The sequence below is a fragment of the Candoia aspera genome, chromosome 1, assembly GCF_035149785.1.
Source record: "Candoia aspera isolate rCanAsp1 chromosome 1, rCanAsp1.hap2, whole genome shotgun sequence".
Lineage (NCBI taxonomy): Eukaryota > Metazoa > Chordata > Lepidosauria > Squamata > Boidae > Candoia > Candoia aspera.
In genome coordinates this window covers 172,682,199-172,704,142 of record NC_086153.1, presented here as the reverse complement: position 1 = coordinate 172,704,142, position 21,944 = coordinate 172,682,199, and the positions used below count along the sequence as shown (strand labels likewise).

General features: G+C 38.4%; 1 protein-coding gene across 1 annotated transcript in view; it reads left to right on the top strand.

Moving 5' to 3' along the window:
• The window catches only part of MAP2 (microtubule associated protein 2), a 263,185-nt gene that overhangs the window by 185,637 nt on the left and 55,604 nt on the right, over window positions 1–21,944 (top strand). The window contains exons 5-6 of the mRNA XM_063317930.1: window positions 14,727–14,840; window positions 16,675–16,752. Of these exons, the coding sequence (XP_063174000.1) occupies window positions 14,727–14,840; window positions 16,675–16,752 (192 nt within the window). The remainder of the gene's footprint in view (window positions 1–14,726; window positions 14,841–16,674; window positions 16,753–21,944) is intronic.

Sequence of the window (21,944 nt, the reverse complement as noted above, 5' to 3'; positions counted from 1 at the left end):
TCTTCACTGCTGGCCAGCCAGAATTAACTTTGGGTATCCCAGTCAAACTGTCATTAGCACTGGAAAATGATCCATTTTGAACAGGATAACTGGAATGAAGAAAAAAGCAAAAAGAGATCCCTGCTTTCCTCCTTCCCCCCAGTAGCCTCTTGCAAATGGCTGATTTCTCATTATTATTAGCAGTATCCTCATCCCACTGCTGGGATGAAAATTGGCTTGCATGGACTCAGACCTTGGTTCCCCATTACAAAGGGACATCAGGAAACCTGCAGTTTATTTTGGACTGGCCAACTTTTTAGGATTGTATTTTTACTGAGTAAGGGTTGCATACTTTAAGGCATCCCTACACTAAAGCAATATATTGGTGTACTCAGATAAATCTCAAAGTTTGGAAAAGTATATCAGGAGAAAAGCTTAAAAGGGGGGGGGGGTCTGAAATAGACAGTGGGACTGAGCATGCTCATTGGTCCTGCTCAGACTTTTTATGGGAAAAACTGAAAATGGGGGTGAAAGAGGAAAGGAAGGGAATGTCCTGACAGGAGCACTCAACTTTACTTTTCTTGTTGTTGTGAGGCCTACTCAGGATTATTCAACCTTTTTCACTGAATGAGGCTTCAGCATTCTGGTCAACTGTCCACCTCTACAAAATGAAGAAAGATAATTGGCCATAACATGTGCACACATCTTGAACATCTTGTGGGAAAATGGTTGAATAGAGAAAATAACAATAGTTTTCTGTTCCAGATAATATTTTTAAACAATTGGAAATACACAGTACATCATGGTTTATGAAACATCTAGAAATAAAAAGATAAAAATAATTCATTTCTGATTATCAGAAACCATATTCTGGTATTGCATAGGCCAAGGGTATTAAGCACAAAAAATTGTGAACAATTTGGGATTGATATATGCAGAGTTTGCATTTATAAAAAATTCTAGGCTGATTATAAACCAGTGGAGATAAACTATTTTAGCATTTCTGATGCATTTTCTATTGGATCAGAAAGTTGTTTTGTTTTCTGTAGTTTTGAAGAGTTGAGAAAGAGACTGTGTTGTATATCATAGAAACTGTAGAAAACCAGGAAAATTTCTTTATCTATTCACTCAATTTTTAGCCCGCTTTTCCTCTTAGAGCTCAGGCTGCTTACCTATAAATCTTCCGTCATGTTATCCACACTGCAGCAGCCATGTGAGTTAGACTGAATAACTTGAATTGGGGGTGGATGGGGGGGAGAGAGAAAGAGATTTTCCTCCTCCTTTTTATATTTGTTTTGCATCTCTTATATTGTGTGCAGGATCAGCATTGTATTCTTAGTACAGTGCTCAGGAAAGATCGTCATCATGTGACAGTGTTGCGGTTTTTCAATTAGATAAAAGTGCATCATTAATGGTAAATAAGGGAAAATTGATTAATAGTGATGGAATTGAAATGCCAGTTGGAAACAAATTAAGAAATCTTGCATGAGAGGATAGTTACAAATTTCTAGTGAATAACATTATACACATGGAAATCAAAGCCAGTGTAATCAAAGAATACATAAGAGTAGAGAAATTCCTGAAATTCGAACTTAATGGTGGAAATACAGCCATTAACACCTGGGCTCTTTTGCCTCCTCAATACTCTGGACACAAGCTGAGCTAAACACATCAGATCAAAAGCCTTGGAAAATAACGACTATCAACTGTGCACTACACCCATGTACTGACATTGATAGGTGGTATTTGCTGTGAAGGGAGACATGCAAGTGCAGCAAACAGCTGAAGAAGAAAAAAGGGCTGGGGCTGAATATACTAAGGGTACCCAAGAAGATAAACTAAATGATCTAATAAAGGAAGGTGTATTGAACAGCAGAGCAACCAAAGATGTATCTCAGAATGTGCAGCTGGTGCTGTGAAGGCACAACTGGCAAAAGAAGCCATTACATGGCCAGCACTTTAACATCATCCAAGGAAAGGTTAATAATGAAAAAAAACATGGCAGTGGTTAAAAAAGGTACATTAAAGAAGGAAACTGAAGGGCTCATTTTAGCAACTCAAGAACAGTCACTACATATAAATATAACGAAAGCTACAATTGAGAAAACTCAGCATGATAGCAAATACTGGTTAGGCAAAGAACAAGAAGAGAACGTTGAACACCTGGTAAGTTGCTCTAAGAAGATTGTGCGGACTGAATTTTAGAAAGACACAATAAAGTGGCCACCTTGGTTCACTGGAATCTCAGTAAGAATCACAATTTAACAGCAACAAAGAATTGGTGGAATCACAATGCTGAAAAAATGGTAAAAAACAAAAAGTTAAGGTCTTATGGGACTTCCAAGTACAAACTGATAAACATTTAGCCCATAATAACCCAGACATGAGTGTAGTTGCAAAAAACAAGCATGGATAATTGATATTGCAGTAGCTGGAGATAAGGGTCAATGAGAAAGAACTAGAAAAAAATAGGAAAATGTAAGTCCTTCAAATAGAGATTGAGTGAATGTGGAAAAAGACAGTTGTAGTGGTATCGCTACATTTGATGCTGTACCAAAAGATCTGGAAAAACACTGGAACATGATAGGAAAGGATAAAATCTCAACTCATCAATTACAAAAAATTGTGTTACTTGGAACAGCACATATATATGATGATCTTTGTCTGTCTTACATCCTTGGGAAGGATCCAATAGTCAAAAGTACCAAATCCAGTCAGAACTATCTGGTAGACCAGGAGTTCTCAACCAGGGTCCCGTGGAACCCTAGAGTTCTGCAAGAGGCCACTAGGGATTCCCTGGGAGATCATGATTTATTTTAAAAATTATTTCAAATCCGGGCCACTTCACATTAAAGAGGTAAGTTTCATTCTTTATTTTTAGGTTAAGAACACTGTCAATACATATATACAGGCCTACGCATGAAACAAATATAATAATTTTGTAACTTCTGGCCTCTATTTGAGCCTGAATGTGCAGGGGTTCCCTGAGGCCTGAAAGATATTTTCAGGGTCAAAAAGATGAGGAAGACAGCTGTAGATTGTGGGTAATAGAAATAGTAGTCATCGTCATCATAATGTCTGAGGTGATTCTCAACAATTGTGTTGTCCAAATACTGAATATCTTTTTTTTTCCCAGGTGTTTTCATAGTTTTAGGAATTTTACCACTTCTGTGTTTGGCAGTTTCTGCAACACGAGTTGCTGGCTGCCCTCTCACTCTTCTCACTCTCCTCCCTCCTGACTGTGAAGAAATGTCTGTTTAGTCTCCCCTCCTTTCTCTTTGCTTCCAGCTAATGGTTGGATTTTGCAGATTCTGAAAACAGCTCGCTTCTATCTAGTGGTTGTCCAGATTCTGGCATTCCAGGTCTGATACTGAATGCCTACAAGAGAAGGACTTTCAGGTGGTCCAGTGTGGCGTTTCTTAAAATAAGATTAAGAACCTTATGTAAATTCTTCAGGCCATCAAAACAAAAACTTCCGTTTTTCTTTTCTTTTTCCCACCAGCTATCATGACACTCTCAAATGGATATCAGAAATAAACTAATGGTTTTTGAGAACCAAATCATTTTATGCAAGTTACATAAGTAGCCAGAGGGCCAATTTACCTGCACATTTGAGTGGCTTTCAAAAATTCCTCTTCATGAGACTTTGTACTCTTAGAAGCAAATCTGATTTTTTTAACGCAGCGAGATTCCTTTCTCTTCTATATTTTGGTAAGTTACTACACAATGCGATTCTTGGCAGTATGAAAGAGAAAGATGTCAGAATCAACATACCATTATGCTAATGGAGTCCAAACTAACATTCAGATGTTATGCGGCCGGTGTAGTGTTGTAGGGCTAATGGCTTTAACAGTGTCGATGCTGCAGTGGGACCCTGAAAAGGAGAAGGCCTTGTGCCTGTCTTTTCGTGTCATAGCCTTCCTAATGGAACGTGTTTGTTTTTCTCCTCTGACAGAAAAATTGTGAACCTGCCAAAGGAATACTTACAGCTTGTTTTTTCTGTGCAGTATTTTCGCCATGCTAGAGCATCCCTTGCAATATATTTTGTTATTGTTGTCTATGCAGTATCAGAATACTTCAGGTTCAGAAATATTTCTTTTAATAATCCTAGAATTTGGAATGTGTTGTTTATGTGGGTAAAGAGGAAGGCCAGGACAGGAGCCCACCAGTCAGCATTTCCCATCAGCAAATGTCGATGTAGTCTAGACAGGAAACCAGAACCATGAGTACTAACTTAACCTTTGTTGTAAGGTTACAGGAACAGAATGGTGCAAGCCTGAAAACTCTTTCCCCTTCCCCTGCTTTCCTTTCCGGAGAACTAGGGAGGGTCCCTTCTGAGACGCTTTCTCCACCCCCATTCCTTCTGTGGGCTGAGATGTCTCTTGTCAGACTGTTGTCTAGGCTGCAGTTCCTCCTCCTGTTTCCAAAGGCCATTCTCACAGCCTGTTACAGCAACTCAGGTGGTCTTTGGTCACTGCCAGGGGCTTTCCCACTTTTCCATTATTCACTTCAGAATCTCTGAGTGGAAGGTGGGGCCATGAGGGGATTCAGACTGGAACCCGTCCATTTACATATTCCCAAGCAGGCAACAATACAGATTCCCTATATTAGACTATTGAGTGTACCCAGCAAGCTAGATGCCCACTTTTGGTACTAAAAGCTACTGGACTGGCTTGAACAGGAGAAATTCCTAGCAGACAAGCAAGCAGGATTTAGAGAGGGCAGATCTACAATGGATCAGTGTGCTATCTTGCAATTCTTAATAGAAAAATATACATGGGGATTGCACCACCTTTATATGTTTATTTATTTATTTTTCAAACTTCTATTACTGCCCATCTCCCCAAGAAAGGGGGACTCTACAATGTTGCTTTTATTCATATAAAACCAGCCTCTAATTCCATCCCAAGAGATAGACTCTGGTGGAAGCTTGTTCTTACATCTATCAACTGGCAGCTACTTTCACTAATTAGGATGCTACATGAAAACACAGCCAAGTCAGAAATAATAAAGCTGTCTATCTTACTGCGGATATTCCAGTTGGCCAAGGAGTGAAACAGGGATGCATTTGAGCTTCCCTACTGTTTAATATTTATATAAATTCAGTGGTTGTTGCTCTTACCAAAAAAGAACATCATTCTCACTAAGCTCAGGGACAGACATTTGGCAACACTGCTGTATGCTGATGATGCAGCAATCCTCTTGCTTATACAGATGGGCCTTAGGAGAAGTTTGGGGGCCTTAGCAGAATTCTGCAAGGAGGAAGGGCTTATAATTAATTACTCCAAGACTGAAACTGTGGTTTTGTTGGAAGGACCTAGCTGCCATAAACACCAATGGCAAATAGGAACTAACCAAGTAGAACAAGTTCCAGGTTTTAAATATCTTGGAATAATTTTTCAAGCCGCTGGAAGTTGGCAGGAACAATCTAGAGTCACCTCTGCCAAAGCTAATAACAGTGCCAAGGCAATCCTGGGCTTTTTCAATGTAAAGGAGGTAAATATATACCCACTGCCATTAAACTATTTAACCTAAATCTATATCCCAAATGCTATATGGTGTGCAGATATGCACCTACAATAGATGATGATGATGATAAGCCCCTGGATACTGCCCAATCTAAGTTTTTGCAAGCACTCCTCCAGGTTCCATGTTGTCTCCCAAATGTTCCAATTCACATGGAAACAGGTATGATCCCACTGAAGCTGAGAGTCCAGGTTTGCTGTCTCTCTTACTGGCTCAAACTTCCATTTTCAGTTGGTCCACTGGCCCCACTAATTCTTCTTGATGGCTTTGTGTCAAGATGGAAAGTAAAAATCATAGCTGATCTGTGTTATTGCGGCCTTTCTATCCACTCTTTGCTACCTCTGGGGCTAGGGAAAGTAAAAGCCAAGATTCTCCAGAGTCTTCTATTGCATGTCAGATAGAGTTGAGTGCTACAGACAATCTACAGTGGTGGGTTCCGTCCTCAAAACCTTTTATACCTGCAAACTATCTGTTCAATCTGGTTTGCTTAGCCCACTGCAGAGCCTTCTTTTTGGCCTTCTTTAATGTTCTACCCTTGGCAGTATTGGATGGGACATTTCATAGAATTCCATTTAAGGAGATAACTTGTGCCCATGGTCAGAATGAACTCAAGACCTTAGTGCAAGTATTTCTTCACTGTCCTTTCTATGAGAACTTATGCACTGGTATACCTGTACCACCTCCTAGTAGAGATCAGGGGAGAGATGGTTTATGTCCTACACTCAGGCTGGGACCCTGCGATTATGAACAGAGTTGTCAAACTCTTATTGGCAGCTATTGCCATAAGAAAGCTTAAGGTGTACTAATCTTGGAATGACATAATGAGAAAGTCCTTTCATTCTTTTATCTGAATTTTATTTTATCTATTTTGTTTTGCTTTGTCTTATTTTGTTCTCTGTTGTTTACTTCTTATACGTGTGAATTTTAATTGGCAGCTCTGTATGGTGGCTTTATTGCTCTTACTGTATTTGAGTCTGCTTTTATGTGCTGTATGTGTATATTATGTATGCGTTATGTGTTGTAGCTACTTTGTTGGTCATTGTTCATAAAGAAATAATTGTTGTTAATCTTGGAATTTAAAAATGAAGTAAAAGCATGGCTTCTTTGAACCATCTCCTCCTTCATTTTCAGCTGACCCATTGTCACCTATAGCTTTTAGATGGTCATCTCCAGGTACTGCACAAAAGATGTTGTACAATTTCAGATTGGTTTGCCGCTTGGCTATCTGAATATGAGTTCTTCTTCCCCATTTAGCACAACTCCACTGTGTAAGCAACCAATGCTGGTTTAATTTATTTAACATTCTCCAATGGTTAATAAATTAACCCAACAAGACAGAAGGAATCAATATTACAAATATTCCCTAATACCCAACAGTTCCTTTCTACTTTTTAGGCCCATCTAGGCAATCTGAATCATGGGTCCTATAGCTGTACTTGTTACGATGCAAAATTTTGGGGTGTGTTCAGTATCTAGCAGTGAGGTGCAGAACAGGCTCCAACTGGGTGAATTTGGGGTGCATTGCAACCACTGGGACCACTTTGGCCTTCACTTTCTACATCCTCTCTACTTCTTCCTTCAGGCCCTGGTACTTCTCCAGCTTCTCATATTCCTTCCTCCTGATGTTGCTGTCACTTGGCACTGCTACATCTATCACCACTGCCATCTTCTGGCCCTTGACTATTATCACAATGTCCAGTTGATTGGCCAGTACCTGCCTGTCTGTCTGGATCTGGAAGTCCCACAGGATCTTAGCCCTATCATTCTCCACAACCTTCTGTAGAATCTCCCATCTGGACTTGGGAGGGTCTAGCCCATACATTCTGTAGATGTTCCTGTACACAAAGCCAGCTACTTGGTTGTGCCGTTCAGTGTATGCTGTTCCTGCCTGCATCTTACATCCTGCCACTATGTGCTGGACTGTCTCTGAGGCCCCTCTACACAGTCTGCACCTTCCAGGTTCTCTTGTACATGGACGAGACAAGAGAACCTGGAATGAACACACACACATATACTGTATATATATATTCATTCTCCAGCTCTGGCATTCCCTTGAGTCCCTGTGCAAGTACTGTTTAGCTTCCAAGATCAAGTGCTGCCGTCTGCTGAGCCATTCACTGGAATAGACTTCAGTAGAGAGACATTGATGTGTCTTCTGATTAAGGAATACTTTATTGCTTTCTGGGTAACCAGTTTCTGTAAGGTTAGTTTCAAAGGGGTGCAGTAAAAATAGTAACTATTCCCAGTTTTTACCTTGGACTACCTACGGTTACTAACTTACATCTATGTACATTGAACGTGCTGTTGTCTCTATATAAATTGAGAATTCATGAGTACTAGTAGTTGGAAGTAATTGAAGGCTGATCTGTAATTGTATTATTTCAGTGGTTTTCACTGTGAGAATTCTGAGAAAGTTCACAGCAAAAACATTCTAAAGACTCCATGAATACAACATCTACAAGAACATGTTTGTCTCCAATACAGTTTTTTCTCTTGTGTAATGTACAGCTTCAGGAGAATTTTAGGTGGTTTTCAAGCACTGACTTCATTCATACATGTTGAGAGAGAAATATAGCAGGCATGAATGAATTTGGGTGGTAGGCAAGATGAGGTAAAGTGTTCCGAATCTCGTAATTTCATGGTTTTTTTCTCTGTTTGAATTCATGTTATTTAATTAAATCTCAAAATATTTTTTTTATTTATTTCCACACTACCTAACATTCAGAGCATTCAAAATGCTGAATGTTTTGGTGATTTTACAGTAGAGTCCAATTCTGTTGCTTATGAATGCCAAGATGCTTAGGTATAATATTTTATTAGGGGAAAAAAATAAAAGGGCTAGCATAGATTTCTCAAGTTGATTATTGAAGTAAGTAATGAATGTTCTTCATTTCATAGTTTAGAAATATATTTAGCATATGCACTTAGCTAACAACTGAATTACTCATTCCTTTTATTGTCTAGTTTCTACCTTAACAGCTATTAGAGTTGTTGCTAAGGAAACTGCTCCCTGCTGTGAAATTCTCCAAGAAGCATCTGAAATATCCTCATATCACAGCTGCAGTATAACTAATTGCTTCATTGTCCTCTGCTCCTGTTCCTCACTTAAAATGTGGCTAAATTGGCAGAAGAGAAAAAGCAGTATTTCTCTCTCTGGGCCGGCTGAATCTTTCCAGTATTTGGCTGCTTTCAGAATATAAAATGTGATGGGACCATCATTCTGAATCTATCTTTGCTGGTTTCAGCTCATAATGAAATGGATGGATGAGTCATCCAAGCCCTACTTACACAGGGGAGGAACCAAATGTTCACCGCTCTGTGGTGTTAAGCAGTTCTTCCCCAGACTGGCTCCAGTTTAAGAATTATGTTGGGCAGAGGGAAAAAATGCTGTTTTTCTCCATGCCTCTTGCCAAATAAAGAGGCAGTCCCCCTCCATCGTATACATAGCTGCTCCACACAGCTAGTTTGTCCCACATTTTCTCTTGTGGCTGTTTCTGACTCTTTCCTATTTCTTTAACACAGTAAAGGTTCATTGTTACTTTATGTAAATTACAGATGATGACATTTTCCAGGGATGCAGCATTGGCTGTAGTCCAGGTTTGGTTTCCTTTGGAGTGAGCTCATGGAAAGCTTCTTTTGTGATATTTTGTCTTAATTTATAGATAAATAAGTTTAGAATACTTAGTATTTATAACATTAAGCATGCCACCAGAAAGCCTGGTGTTCCCACATCAGATCTTCAGAGAGATCACCAAATCTGTTTTCTGCATGCTTGCAGAGAACAGTTCTGCAGTCTTTTGCCTTGTTTCAATTAGTCTTTCAATAAGCACTCTACCAATTTATTGTTTTTATATATAGTAGATTTCTTGCTTACAGGATCCCCAGCTGGAAAGCCTGAATGGAATAATGTAATGCAGTCTTTGGTTCTTTCATAGTCATGGTGAACCACTTCCCTACAGGCTAAGAACTATTTCATCCAGTGCTGTAAGCGTGAACATCAAAATGATAGAGTAGCACACTGAATAAGCTTGTAGCAGCATCAAATAACTCTGCTACCCTTTACTCAGATTTTATGGCTATATTCTAAAGCGGTGTTTTTCAAACTTGACAACTTTAAGATCTGTGGACTTCAGTTCCCATGCTGGCTGGGGAATTCTGGGAGTTGAAGTCCACAGATCTTAGAGTTGCCAACTTTGAAAAACACTGTTCTAAATGTACAAAGAAAATAGCAGAAGTAAATCAGTATGAAATTCCTACCCACCTGGCTTCTCACTGCTGGATTTTCTTTTCTTTTTCAATATTGCTAAAATCCCTTGAGCTATACAGCAAGAGTTAAGTAGCTACCTTCCACAAATTTTACTTAGCCATTGGATCCTGTACTTAAAGATCCATTAGTACCAAATGTCTCGGTTTTGTTTAGTTTTGTTGTTCAGTAGCCATTAACAATAGAAAGGCACTTTCTGCTGCACATGTTGCTAAAAATATCCATCAAAATGTTATGACCTGAATTTTACTTGATGAAAAAGTGGTAATTTGTTTTTCCTTTGTTTTGTTTTGTTTGGATGGCTTATATTAAATCTTCCATTACTCAGCAAAGCTGCTTCTCCCATGCCACCATAGCCTGCATGTTCCCCACCCCCGCCCACTATTCTTACTTGGGTCGTAGAACATCTCTGTTACTGAAAACTGAGCATGGCTGCAAGATCAAGGACAACAGTTTGAGGCTGGAATAAGTAATATCTTGGATAACTGAGTACTACTAGCCAAAATGTATACAGTAGCTGGGATTGCAAGAGGAAAATAAAGTCAAGAAGAAAATTGCAGCATTTTGAAATCCATGCTCATAATCATAATCATTCTAAAGATGGTGATAGGAAAAGCAGGTCCAGATCATGACAGCTGCATGAGATAGAGGCATATTATTTAAAATGAAAAACAAATAGAATTTGAGGAAAAGGCATAACAGTGACCATTTTGATTACACCTGATACTGAGATCTGGATGGGGTGATGTACTGGTCTTGTACACTCTATCCAGATTATTAGTTATTTCTACTACCTCAACTGTTGTTACACACTGTGTGTCAGACCCAGTTCATTCGAGCATTCACACAATAACAGTCAGGAGACCAAGATCCTTTAACTGTTTAATGAAGCAAAATGAATAGGACAGAGGTAAAACTGCGAATGGAGAGTTCCCGTGCAAACCTACATTTAAAACTACATTCCCTTAACTTGTTCCCTTTCCCAAGAAAGTATGTCACCCCACTTCCCATCCAGGTGGTGTTTCTGGTGTATCTCTACCAATTGGCCTTGATGTCTGCCATCATAAATGTGTAGCCATAATAATACAATTCACACTCCAACTTCACACCCCCTCCCACCCGGCGACAGAGAGTCTACGCCATTGATAAGGAAATGATGGAAGATGCTCCGATAACGGGTTCTGTGAACCCTTTGATCAGAGGGATCTGACACTATGTTTATTCCCTCCTTAGTAACCAGTGCGCTAAAAGGCTGAGAGCCCCCCACTGCAGCAATTATGCAGATGTTGGACTATTCACCATGCCCCCCAATCTCTCTGGAAAGACACTTCTGCCAGTAAACAGACTTCTGAGGAGTTGCAGTTTGCTCAGGCTACTGCAGCATTAAGTCTGCTGTGGGTTTGTCCAAGGCAGAATTTCCTGCCACTGGCAAGGGTTGGCAAATTTCTCCAGCATAGAATGAAGCTAAGTCTATTCTGCTAGATTATCCAAGGGGTAAAGGGTTGATAGATAATAAATCCTCCCTGACACTTCTTTGTTCACTTCCAGAATCACTCCCATCTTCTCCAACATTAAGTTCAACTCAAAAGAGCCCATAAGTCCCTAGGGCTGAAAGTTCAACAACCAATACATACCGTGGAAGATTGGATCTATCAGTTGGTCCCAGATCTGACCGCATCCCCAGTTCTCATACCCATGTTACTAACCTTATGAAAAGAAAAGGAAGATTCACCATTTATTTCCAAGCATATTTTGAATCTCAGCAGAGTGTGAGATGATGGCTGTCAGTTTTTTATCTAGCATCTATCACTCAGCTCGATTGCAGAGGATGCCTTCCAGTCTGGGTCACAACTGCAGCAACATTCATTGCCAACTGATAAGGAAAGGAAGAGGTTAGATACTTTGGGGCATACATTTGGGCATTCTATTTTGTTATGTATGACCCATTACCAAGCCTGTTTGCAAAGTATCATCACTTTCTCTGGGAGGACAAATGTCAAGTCATGTAGGTTTTCCAGGCAGAGACAGCATGCTTTGTTAAACAAGAAAGATTGCTTGTCATGCTGTTAAATCGGCCTTGAAGGTGATAGTTATTTCTACGGAGCTTTCCCAATGTGCTTGGCTCTGTTCTATAAGACTGACTACTGAAGCTAAATCCAGGATCAAGGACTTACCTTTTAACAATGGTGGTACTTTTTAAGACTGTTGATATCCTTGAAAGGATACAGAAATCATGTGCTACATCTTGTGAATGGAGTCCTTGACAATTAAAGAACTCTACCTTGTCTGCTGAATAGGGTCAATGATTGTTATTAACAGCTGCTTTCCTAAAACAAATAGCAGTTACATGATAAAATAATACTGTATGTTAGGAATGGTCATATGTAGGAATTGCTATGTATAGATCAAACTGGTAAAGTCACCTCTTGGGGTGACTGGGAAAGATGAGGGAATGTTGGCAAAATGTTACAGTTCCTTGGTTGTAATAGGGAAAGTAGATATCCTGGTTGGGGGTGGGGGTAGTGAGGCAAGAGTTCCTACCAGTTGGAAACTGCCTGTTCTGTAGTTCCAGAAAATGATATTTAAAAAAAAAAACTCTCTTTGCAGCATTTGTCTCTCAAACAGACAAGCCAATAGTTAAATGACTCGTTTTCCCAAGCTTGTGCAAATATAATGGCATTGTGGGGACACAAGGAGGTGGCACTAATCATAGAGTGGCACAGGACTTTGATGTGAAAGTGATCTCAGGGAATAACTACCCAGTAGACCCCATTACAGTCTGGTAATCAGAAGCTATTGCAAATTTCTTGTATGAGCAGGAGGCTGATGTTATTTCAGAGCTCAGCATTAATCAGTTAGGTTTCTTCAGCCACCCAAATTTTATCAGAAAGGTTACAGAAACTATTTTTTGCACCTCTGAAGCAGAAATTGATTTATTTAAGGGCCATTAAATCAAGAAACAAACCTTGAATCACTGTTCTCATCACATATTTATATTTATATATGCATGCATGCATGCATGCTGCGGGGAGATCATCTGTTAGTTTGAGTTTCGGTATCATCAATATCTCTATCTCAGACTGAACAGGAGATGTGGTAGAAATCTTGACTTGTTGTCTGAAGGTGATGAGGGACTAGATGGGGCAAAACAGAATAAGATTGAATCCCAGTAAGAGGCAGTTATGTTTATACAGAAACACTCTGGTTCCATGGATGTTCTACCTGTTGCTATGGAGGGGGTTGTACTGCCTTAGAAAATCTGGTATTCAGTCTGAGGGTCGGCTTGGACCTCTGGCTCCTGCTAGAATAGCAGGTGCGAGTGATGGCCATGGGCACTGAGAACAGTGACTCATGCCCTTGGCATCTTTCAGACTGCTGTAATTTGCTGTAAGTGGGATACTGTGGAAGATGACTCAGAAGCTGCAGCTGGCACAGAATGCTACTGCTCATCAGGGTTATCCAGTTTAATAGAATAATACCTATCTTGCAACAGTTTCATTGGCTGTCAATTGGCTTTGAGGTCCAATTCAAGCTGCTGGGGACTGCTGTACAGCTTGGGCCCTGGCTGCCCTCAAGACCATCTACTCCAAGCAGATTCTGTTTACCCTGTACGTTCTAACAGAGAGAAGATGCTTTGGGTGCCCACCCTATGGAAGATCAGAGGGGACCCACAGAATAACATTCTTAGCTGTAGCTCCCTCTCTCTGGACTTCAGAGGTCAAGTCATTCCATACACCTTTAGTTTTCAGGAAACAAGTCAGTTCTTGGCAAGGAAGCTAGGGTTGCTTGGGAGGAAGTACATTTTTTTCTGCTTGTTTAAGGTTTTTAGATCAGGTACAGAAAATATGGGGAAAGTTTTCCCCATTCTCCCATTCCCCTCTAAAACAGCAATAACAACTCTTAAATAAACAATTTTGCCAAGTTGTCTATAAATGTGGGAGCCCCTTCTGGTACTGAAACAAGAGTCTAATGGGAGGGGAAGATTTTCTTGACCATTGGCATGGAAGTGAAACTAGCCAAAGCATTGTGCCTCCTTAGACAGAGCACGCTGGCACCTTCTTCCCAAATAAAACCAAAGTTAGTACAAGTATTTTGACAGCTGAATCTGACTGGAATCTCTCTCCAATAGAAAAATAGTAGTACTGGGTGGGGTGGTTGGGTGATGGTAATGATGTAACTAACCTAGTTGGTCTCCTTTCATGAATTCAGGAGGGAGATCGTTGATCTGGCCACTTCATTCTGTCTAATACCAAGCAGCCATGCTTTCATTTTAACCTCAAATCTGCCCACACTCACTAACTGAGATCCCAGAATCCCTAAGGAACAGCAGTCTTCCTTTTTTAATTAGCAAGTCTATACAGTTCTAATTTGTTGACAGGGCTAATGCTTTCCTGCCGCAGATCAAGTATTCCAAATAAAGGAAGTAACTATTTTTTCTCACAAAAGAGTCTTCAAGTAATTTCACTGTAGTACATGGGTAGGGATTCTGCGGTTCTTGGAACGTTGCTGAACATCAGCTCCCAACAACTCTCACCCTAGTCCATGCAGTTTGGGGCTGCTAGAAGTGATCGTAGAATCTGAAGGATTTAGGTTGCTCACTCCAGCTGAAATAGAAAATAACTGTTTTTCAGTTATTATAATAGTCAATTCAGTCATGGGGACTAGAATTAATAATAACTATATGTGGAAATCTGATCAGATAGATAGACACAGACAGACAGACAGACAGACAGGGATTTTACTTACTTACTTACTTACTTACTTACTTACTTACTTACTTACTTGAGAAAGCAGCAGTCCTAAGATAGTTGAACAAAATAGGACAATTGTAGAAAAGTGCCTTTAGAATTGCAACCTAGATCTAAAATAATTGTATGTGCAAGTGTCCTTCTTAATCGTTTCATATATCATTAACATGCTTTTGTTTGTCTTGTTGCTAATCCTCCTCCTGTCCCAGAAGAAGTATCTGCAAGGATAGTCCAAGTAGTAACTGCTGAAGCTGTGGCAGTTCTGAAAGGTGAACAGGAAAAAGAAGCCCAGCAAAAAGATCAGCCAGCGCAATTACCTTTAGGTAAAGCAAATGATCTTAGCTGTATGTTTGTTGTGTGTTAGAAAACAAGCTGTTGAATTACAGCTGTTGCCATTTTTAAAAACTGTGTAGTTATTTCATTTTTAAGACCTGAGAGCTGACTCACTCAGAGCTATTCTGCAGCTTTTTAGGGAAGTTAGAATTATTTTATGGTCCAATTTTTGATGACTTTTTATATGAATGATACAAATTTCAAAATAGGATGTTTGTCCTTTGAGTAATTTTTCAACTTTCCCAGCAATCAAAATGAGGGGGCAAAACATACAAAGAACCTGTGGAATATAGTGATTAAAAGGTTAGATTGGAAGTAAGGAAATCTAGGTTCAGGCCCCCGTTTAGCCATATTGCTCATCCAGTTACTTTGGGCCAATCTACCTCATAGGCTTGTGAGGACAAGGTTTGGAGTCCAACATATGTGATGCTTTGAGTTCCTAAGTGGAAAAAATGGGATATAAATGCTTGTGTTCATAAACAACAGAGGTTGTTCAGTTATGCATATGCATGCACATGCACAAATTGATAGGCCACCAAATTTTCATCAGTGGTCCAAACTTCTGCAAGTTTAACAAAACTGTTCCTGAGGATGGAGGACTTGTGCTAAACATTAAGAGACATAAAAAGTAGAATGGAATCAGTTAAAATCTGGTGTCTACTTTTGTGTACAAATATATTTTCTGTGAGCAGAAAGCTGTAATTATATTCAATCCATTTTATGCTGGAACTTAAGCACATGTTTAAGTATTTTGTTACGCTGCACCAAAAATAAACAAGTCCGTATAATAGAATCATCTGTGTGTGTGTGTGTGTGTGTCTGTGTGTGTGTCTGTGTCTGTCTGTCTGTCTGTCTATCAATCACAGGCTGCTAACATGAATAATCATTTGTGAATGGAGACACTTTGTTTTAATGTTTAATAGATTCAGATTGCTTTGGATTCAGTTTTAATCTACTTAGCTTCACCATTAATAACTGCTTTACAACATCACAGCATCTATGAAAATATGCTAATATTTCTATATTATGGGGAAAATTCTACAAACCCAGATATAGAGCCTAAAAAAAGGTTTAATACATTATTTTAAAGTCCTGTTTAAAAGTGGCTTATTCTTTAATGATGTAAATTGGTCAGATAAGTACTTAACTTTTCCTAGATGCTGCCTAGTATTTTCCAGGAAATACCTAGGGAATATTACTTGGATTTATTTATAGCACTGGTTTCTGCTCAAGCCAATGTTTTGCTCCTGTGCCACAGGTTTATCTACCATAGCTAGATGATTAATAGGAGGCTAACATCGTGATTTTTACTATGGTTTAAGAAGCATTTAGCTGGCACTTACTTAAGAAATGGAGCTGATGCCAGATAAATTGTGTATACATTGTAATGATATATGAAAGTAATCAAATACTGCTTTCTCAAATTCACATGTGAATTTCACATATGTTTGGTCCTTGCTATAAAACCTCCCCAAATTTTATAATATATATGTTGCTTGATTTTTTTTCCTTTTAGGCTTACAAATTGTCATCTGAGAGTTACAATGTTAATCACTCATTCAAAGAGCTGTCATATCAAACAAGCAGCCCCTGTTCCCTGCGTCAGACAATATTTAGTGACATTTATGTACATTTATAAATGTTTATAAATGCACAAATTTAACATTCCCTCATCTGAAATGAATGGACACTTGAGTTGGACAACATTAAACTTAAAACTCTTGGGATTCAATGTATTGGATGCAGACACATGCAGTTTGCCCCAATGGTGTATTCTGGTTTCAGATTAACAGTTGTGTTTCCTTTCTACTGTTCAATCATTAGCAGCTGAAGAGACAGCTAACCTGCCTCCTTCTCCACCCCCATCTCCTGCATCAGAGCAGACTGGAACCCTGGAAGAAGGTAAGAATTTCCTTGGGTTGCATGCACAATGTGGGGCGCATTTTTAAGAGGAGAATCCGGGGACGCTGGTGAGAGAGAAAGTGAGGTAGGAGGAAGATTCTTTAAGTCTTAACTTATAGGTAGGATGGTTTTCTGAAAATAACCAAAAGTGTACGACAGAACGGGTTTAATATAAATGTGTATGCTTTATATGTAGATGCGTACATGCATCTGCGTATTTAAGAAATATAAATGAATATGAATTATGTGAATTTTCTTTTTATCCTATGAGTATCATAAAAGGCCATGCTAGCTTTACAAATTTCAAACTGAAAAAAGTTTTATTAGATGTACTCATACTGATTCTGTGGTGAATCACGTTCTTTAAAATTGTCTCTTCTATGCTATTACTAACAAAATCATTCTCTCAACATCTGTACCAAGCAAGCTTCATTATCACACAGGATATCTAGCTGGAGAGGATTCTAAGGTTGTATTTTAGCTATAAGGATGCTTATGTTTTCTAGCAATTTTTAACTCATGAATTTGAGACTTCAGTGGGTAAAGCGTTTTTCTAGCCCTTTATTGCCATATTGCTAAAAATATTCCAACACTGAACTTCTTCCTTTCCAACTTGTTTCAAATCTATTTTTTAAACACAAAATACGTCTAGTGTACTAAAACTGGAAAAGTCATTAGAATTAGATTTTGAAATATTCCGTTTGTTCTGAGATTATAAATAAAGAAGAAACATACAGAACTCTGTTTGCTTTACCATATTTGTACTTACCAGTGAAGATACTGTATGTTTAGCAGGACATTATTAAAGGCATAAGAGTGTAATAGGGAAAGAAGCTGGCACACTAAATTTTGTTCTATTTTTATATTTTATTTGGGATCAACATTTCTTCAGATAATACTGCGACCCCTTCTTCTTTTTATACCTCCATAAGCTAATATATTTCTGTGTCTAAGTCCATATGGAGGGCATAGGCCTTGAAGGACAGGAGGAAGAGCCACAAGCAAGGCAAGGGTTGGAAAAGAGGGACTTGAGCCCAGGTTAAGAAACTAGTTTGAGTAAATGTCTCAGGACCCTCCCTAGTTCACAGTAAGATAAAGTGAGGGAGGGGGAAACACATTCAGACTTGCAAGATTCTGTTACTACAGCTGTTACAATAAAAATAGTCCTGACCTATATGGCTTTGGTTTCTTAGTCTGGTCTACCTTGTAGGGCTGACAGTCCATTAGGGCTAAGCTTGCTTTTAAATTGGTAAGGTTTAAGATGTGAGATTATGATGAAACTCTTATTTCCCTTTCAGCCCCAAGTTCTCAAATTTTGGGCTTGCAAGCAGCATGGGGCAGGGGGACTACAGGATTTTTAAACAGCTGGTTGTGCTTGTGCAAGCACAATGGGGGTACTGTCCAAATGTATTCCACGGGCCTGGTCATCTGTCAAAATCATCTTATTTATTTATTTATTTATTTATTAAATTTTTATCACCGCCCATCTCCCCCAAAAGGAGGGACTCTGTGCAGTTTACAATAAAAACAAAGTTAAAATTCAATACAATTATAAAAACAATAAACATAAATATAAACAAACAATAAATATAAATATAAAAACAATAAATATAAATATAAATAAACTATAAAAATATAAAATATGATAAAATCCAGATGGACTGAGATATTCTGTATCAATCTGTGAGTCTAAAGGGCCTTTCTAGGGGGCTAGCCATCGCCAGGAATAACTATTCCCCTTCCCACTTCAGGCCTGCTGGCAGAACCAGGCTTTTAGTTTTTTTCAAAAGTCCAGGAGTGAGGGGGCTTGTCTCACCTCTGGAGGAAGAATGTTCCAGAGGGCGGGAGCTACTGCAGAGAAGGTCCGCTTCCAAGACCCTGCCAGATGGAGTTCTTTTACAGATGGGGTCCGTAACATGCCTTCTCTGCATGACTGGGTGGGACGGGTTAATGTGATAGGGATGAGACAGTCCCTCATGTAACCTGGCCCCATGCCATGTAGGGCTTTAAAGGTGATAACACCTTGAATTGGACCTGGAAGCAAACTGGAACCCAGTGCAGCTTGCGCAGCAAAGGTGTTACATGTGCCGACCTTGAGGCATCCAAGATGGCCTGCGCAGCTGCATTCTGGACTAGTTGTAGCTTCTGGATACTCTTCAAGGGCAGCCCCATGTAGAGCGCATTACAGTAGTCTGTATGGGAGATGACCAAGGCATGAGTGACCATTCGAAGGACTTCTTGGTCCAGGAAAGGGTGTAACTGGTGCAAAACATGGAGCGCATGTAAAGCACATTACAGTAGTCTGTATGGGAGATGACCAGGGCATGAGTGACTGTTCGAAGGGCTTTTCAGTCCAGGAAAGGGCATAACCGGTGCACAATATGGAGTTCTTTAGTTACAGAAGCACTGTAATTTCCAGCTGGTTTACCAACTGCTAGTGATTTCTGGTAGGATGTGTAGTACTATACCTGAAGTCTTTAGAATGTCTGTGGAACTGTATATATTAGTGAGGTTCTGTATTTTTATCCATTATTTATCATTTTTAGGCTTTCAAAATGGAAAAGGCTTGTTAGGTGGTAAGAAGAAAACTAAAGATGTCCAGTCTGCCTGTAATTTTATCAGTCTGCTGATAAAATTAGCCTCAGAAAATACAATGAAGGTTTTTTAGTAAATCTAAATAAGTGGTACGTCTTTAGTAATTAGAAGGACTGTAACAGGTCTTTTAGTAAATAGTATACTTCTTTGTTGCCCAATCCTAAACCCAGTGAAATCATTGGTTTTACTCATGAAGGAGGCACATAATTTCATTCATCATTTTAAGGAACTGCACTATCATAGAGTTTGAGAACCCCTGCTTTAAGTTATTGAAGAGGTTGTAGCCCTAAACCTTGGCAATTTAAATATGCAGAAAGGTTGCGAGGACATCTGTAATATCACATACATGGGAAGAAACTGTCCTAAAGATGTTTGAAAACAATTTTTTGAACATGGAACATTCAGACCAAAATTATCATAAACGTTTGCTACATCTTCTATTTCCATAGGTGCTATCTTTTTCAGGGAATTCTAACATAAATCTAGGATGAAACTATAAACATTTTTCAACTATTTGAATGATTTAAAAGGTATTTCATAACCAATTTTCAAGCATTTTGGGATTAAGTCTTTTTACCAAATTGAAATATGGCCGCTTGAAATTACAGTAATTCAAAGGGGATTATACATTACAGTCTCAAAGATAAAGGGTTTCTTTAAGGTCAGTATGATCAAATTTCCTTAAGATTATTCTGAACTATAAGAATAGAAAAGAAGAAATGGATGCTTGGCAATTGCGTGTGTTAAAGCAGTTTTACATGAGATACAAGTTGCCTGAAGACACATTCCATTTTATTGTTTCCATAATAGTCTTTTTACTCCATACAAGCAATATTCATTGGGGGAAAAAAAATAATCCAGACTGAAATAATCACTACATTTGTGTTGGACTGTATGGGCAAATCTGCATTTCAGAAGGTGAGGTTGGAGATGGGTAGGGTAGGGTAGGGTAGGTTGGATATAAAATCAGTTATATTAGCATAAACCCATGACCTACTCTACCGTTTGTAGGATTTTTATCCATGTTTTAATCATGTTTATTACTGTGATTTTAATTATATTATTGTGATTTCATCAAAGTTATAAATTTTAAATCACATTTATTTGAATGAATTATGGGTGTCCCGTTGAAATTAACATGACTAATTTTGCTTTGATCATATTTCTTTTAACAGAAACATGTAATTGGATACTTTTATACTCCACTGAGATCAATCTGTATCTTCATAGTTTTTTAAAATACAAGTTTCAAGAAATCTTCTAAGCAGTATCACTATTAGTTCTTTGTATAAGGTGGGAAGCAAAATTTGAGTTTGGTATGTGAACAAATGTTTGATGAGGTAAAGAACTGTTACATTAGGTAATACTTCAATAATATGCAAATATTCCTTTAAATATATTGATTCATATTGACACTGATATTGCTAATGTAGAACTATTAATTTATAGTCAGATTACTATTACTACTATTATTTTATTTTTAAAGTGGGGGTGAATGCTGCTGAATGTAGTTTCAGTTATCACTAAATTATCTTTCTTGCAGCTCCCAGGAATTGTCCAAAAGGGAGCCAAATATGTATTGAATGTATTAAATATAACCAGGTTGGAAAAATACATTTAGTTCAATTAGCTAAATGGGCATCTACCTGGAAATTAAGGACCTTTTCTCTACTATTATCCCTATATGCACTGAACATGTTGAACGATTGTATAATTTCCATTGGTTCAGTTTCTTATGCTAAAATACTATCTAGATAACTCACTTTGCTCATAGGAAGAGACCTTCTTTTGTCATTTTTTACAGCATGCCAAAGTTTTATTGGTCTGTATTCAGATGAAAGTTTAACTATGACCATAAAATTGGCTTTGAAAAGTGTTATTGCTTTTCCACTAATTTAAGTTTGTATAACCCTAGAGCTGATTAATGTCCTGGAGTTTTAAGGCTCTCAAATGCCAAATGTATTTAACTGTGTGTTTTTTCTGTTTTTAAAACATGAAATACCCCTGGGTCATTGTGACTCAGTAGATCAAGTTGTTCCTAGGGTTCCAATTGGTAACTTGAATTGGTTATTTATATTTTTACAAATAGGTATAATAGAGAAAATGATGCTTGTAGAAATTAACCGCAAGGTATGAATATTTGTGCAGGACCTTGAAGCTATAATTCAAATATATTTATTCAGATTGTGTTTTAAGATCGTACCCATTCCCTACCTCAAAACAGAATCTATTTTTGTTATTTCTTTCAATTGAAGATACATCTAGCCATTTTCTGCAAAATTTTCAAATTCATAAGAAAAATCCAGCATAAGCACTTCCATTCATTTCATTAGTACAGGCAGAAGGACATCATGCTGAACATAGCAACTGCTTTTTGGCAGTTGTGCCCAAATTTCAGCTAAGTAAATTAAATTGTAGACTCTGAGTTATGTAGGTGGTTGCTAATGCCTATATAACTGAGTTAGGATCTTAAGGCCTCTCAATAGTAATGCTGAAAGATAAATTTATTTCCAAGAACAGAGGAATAAAGCAAACAAACTTTAAGACTAGTGGACATATTGGAAGTCTGAGAAAGTATCAGAGACACTGACACAAAA